Source organism: Trypanosoma equiperdum, assembly GCF_001457755.1.
Source record: "Trypanosoma equiperdum strain OVI genome assembly, contig: ctg_2000, whole genome shotgun sequence".
In the NCBI taxonomy this organism is placed as follows: domain Eukaryota; phylum Euglenozoa; class Kinetoplastea; order Trypanosomatida; family Trypanosomatidae; genus Trypanosoma; species Trypanosoma equiperdum.
The window spans coordinates 8,581-11,139 of record NW_027124062.1 but is presented as its reverse complement, the minus strand read 5'-3'; the positions used below and the strand labels follow the sequence as shown (position 1 = coordinate 11,139).

The 2,559-nt window shown below is 47.9% G+C and overlaps 1 protein-coding gene across 1 annotated transcript; it reads right to left on the bottom strand.

Moving 5' to 3' along the window:
• Nucleotides 1-648: 648 nt before the first annotated feature.
• On the bottom strand, nt 649-1,677 carry TEOVI_000725500 (kinetoplastid kinetochore protein 9; the record flags this gene model as incomplete). Its single annotated transcript, XM_067223903.1, has 1 exon — nt 649-1,677. The coding sequence occupies one exon, from the start codon at nt 1,675-1,677 to the stop codon at nt 649-651; it is 1,029 nt and encodes a 342-aa protein (XP_067080004.1).
• Between the last annotated feature and the right edge of the window lie 882 nt (nt 1,678-2,559).

Genomic DNA, 2,559 nt, shown 5'->3' with positions numbered 1-2,559 from the left:
AAAAAAAAGGGGGCGAAAACCTTCCCCACATACGTCCACGTCCCATCCCGGTTCCCAATTCTAAAACCTTCCACTCCAAAGCAAATATATGCACTGTTTACCCGAGAGAAAATGCTCGGGACGGTGAAGATGTTTTACCTCCTTTGTTGTGTCGCGTGAGTGACAGGATGGCGGGAGTACATGCCCGTCTTTGCATGAGTGGAGTATGAACCGCTAACACTTAAACACACACACACACACAATTCGGTAATCACCAAAATATAAAAAATAAAAAAACAAGAAAGGATCTAGAAAGAGAAGTGTATAAAAAAAAAAGAAAAAGCATGCCCGTAAATGCACCCCCGTGACGAAGGACCATCCCCACAGACACATCTGTCACTGCCGGACAATCCGCGCCGTCACGCCACCGAGTTGAAAGCAACGATAAACAGTTAAAATGGAAGAAGGGCGGGGTGTAAAAGAAGGCACACAAAATGTACGCTCCCTCCAATCTAAGTTTGAAAAAAGGGGGGGAAGGAGGGAGGGAGCGGTGAAAAAAAATAATAATGTGTGGTCATCTCATCTCTAAGTGCCGTGTCCCCAAGAAAATGTAGCATGTAGACAAAACAGTAGCTGCCGTTCGATAATCTGAAATGCCGGCGAGAAGGTTCAGATGTTCGTGGAGTCTCGAAGCAACTCATGCTTCCTCCCCGCCACCCTTTTGGTATCTGCGTACGAAAACGCCCTCTGAGAGGCTGCGCCCCGGATTTTGACAATGTTCTCTGAGTCCCCACTTACTAAGGACTGTGATGTCGCCCGCGATACGGGAGCAGAATGGAAATGTTGTGACACACCCTGTCCTGTGGATCCGCTGCCATTGGTGCTACGGCGGCGGTTGGCCACAGTGTTTCTACCGGTCTCTAATTCATTGGAAAAGCGATTCCCCCCTGTGGAGTTGTTGTTCTTAAAACACGAACGGATCTGCCGCGTCGGGAGACACGATGACTTGTTAATGGCGATAAACTGTTGCTCCTTCCGGTTTGCTTCCAACGGTTCGAAAGCCTGTGTGTGGACCGCCGCTACGGTTGGGCGTTGCGAAGGGGGTTGTGGCGTCCCCCGACGGCTCCTTAGGAGACCCTGCGATTCCTGTTGTAAATCCTCCCGGCGCGCAATCCGTTCCTGCTCCAACTTCTTCGTCATCTCTGCCAGCTCCGTTTCTAGCGTTTCTACCTCCTTCCGGCGCTCCCTTCTCGCCTGCTTCAGAGTAGTGTTATGAGTTGAAACGGAAGCAATGAGTTGCCGCTCACGGTCTGCCCACGTAGTGTTCTCTTCTTCTAACACAGCCTCAAAGTCCGTCCGGTCTTGTAGTCGTTTATCTCCCTCTTTGATGAAAGTTACCGTGTCGCTCATTTTCACGTACCGTTTAACAGCCTCGTCGTGTTCTTTCTTTAGCCACTCTCTGCGCGACCGAACTTCTTCAAACTCTCGTACAGACCTATTGATCTTTGCCTCCTGCTCCTCCACGATACCGAGCAGTTCCGCCCTTTCTTTTTCCACTCTCTTGAGGTCATCATCGATTGTTTTCCTAAGTTCAATTCGGTGCTTCCTGGCGGTTTCAAGGTCGCGCTTGATCAACTCTCTCGTCTCCTCCAACTTGCCAGCGCAACTCGAAAAGGACCGCGTAAGAACCGAGGACATAATATAGAAGTAAAACACGTAGGTCACCAACGTAACGAAGGAACAGTGCCCGGCCCTGCTCCTGTGGCACCCCGTATATTTAAGCGAAAAAAATCTTGCTCTTCCACCTGCTTACTTTGTCAGTGGAAACGCTACAACCTAATTTAAGAAGAAGGAGTTGTTGTTGGGACGAATAAAAGTAGCAGGTTTAGAGAAAATTGATAGCATACGCACTGTCTCTAACCATATCTCTCTTAACGGTCTGAACTGACCGTGTATACACCGCCGAACCGCTGACCCCTACACACGTGCGCCAATGTTGTCCTCACATGCTTTCATGCATGAAGGTCGCGGTGATAGTGAGGGAAGGAAAAGAAAGGAAAGGATTGAGTTAAAAGATGTGTCCCGCAACCGTCTAAATGCCACAAGAAAACCCCACGGCGGAAAATGTAGGAAAAGGCAACCCTTCCTTTCAGTGCGGGTCAACGGCACATGAGAAGTCGACAAAAGTGATACAAAGAATGGTGTTTCCCAAGAATGCAAAGGCACAACAAAAGTATTTTTAATACCAGCAAGGAACAAGGGTAACAGTAAAGGAACATGTCGCAGGTTCACAGGGTCCATGATCACTAAAGTCCACAATCAACAACAGAACGAGAGTTGTAGGAAAACAAAAATTGGTCAAAAGTTTTACTCACATTATCATTATAGCATGCAGAGTCCCCAAAGGGTAAAGGAAACAGAAAAACTATATGAACCAATACTCACCCCGCACCTACCCACTGCATAACACTTACATCAAATACCAAAGTGCTCACACATTTACGTAAGTGCAAATTCCCTTCTTTCATGCCTCCGTGCAACCGAAAAAAAAAAACCTCCATCACACGCAGGTTTCGTTTG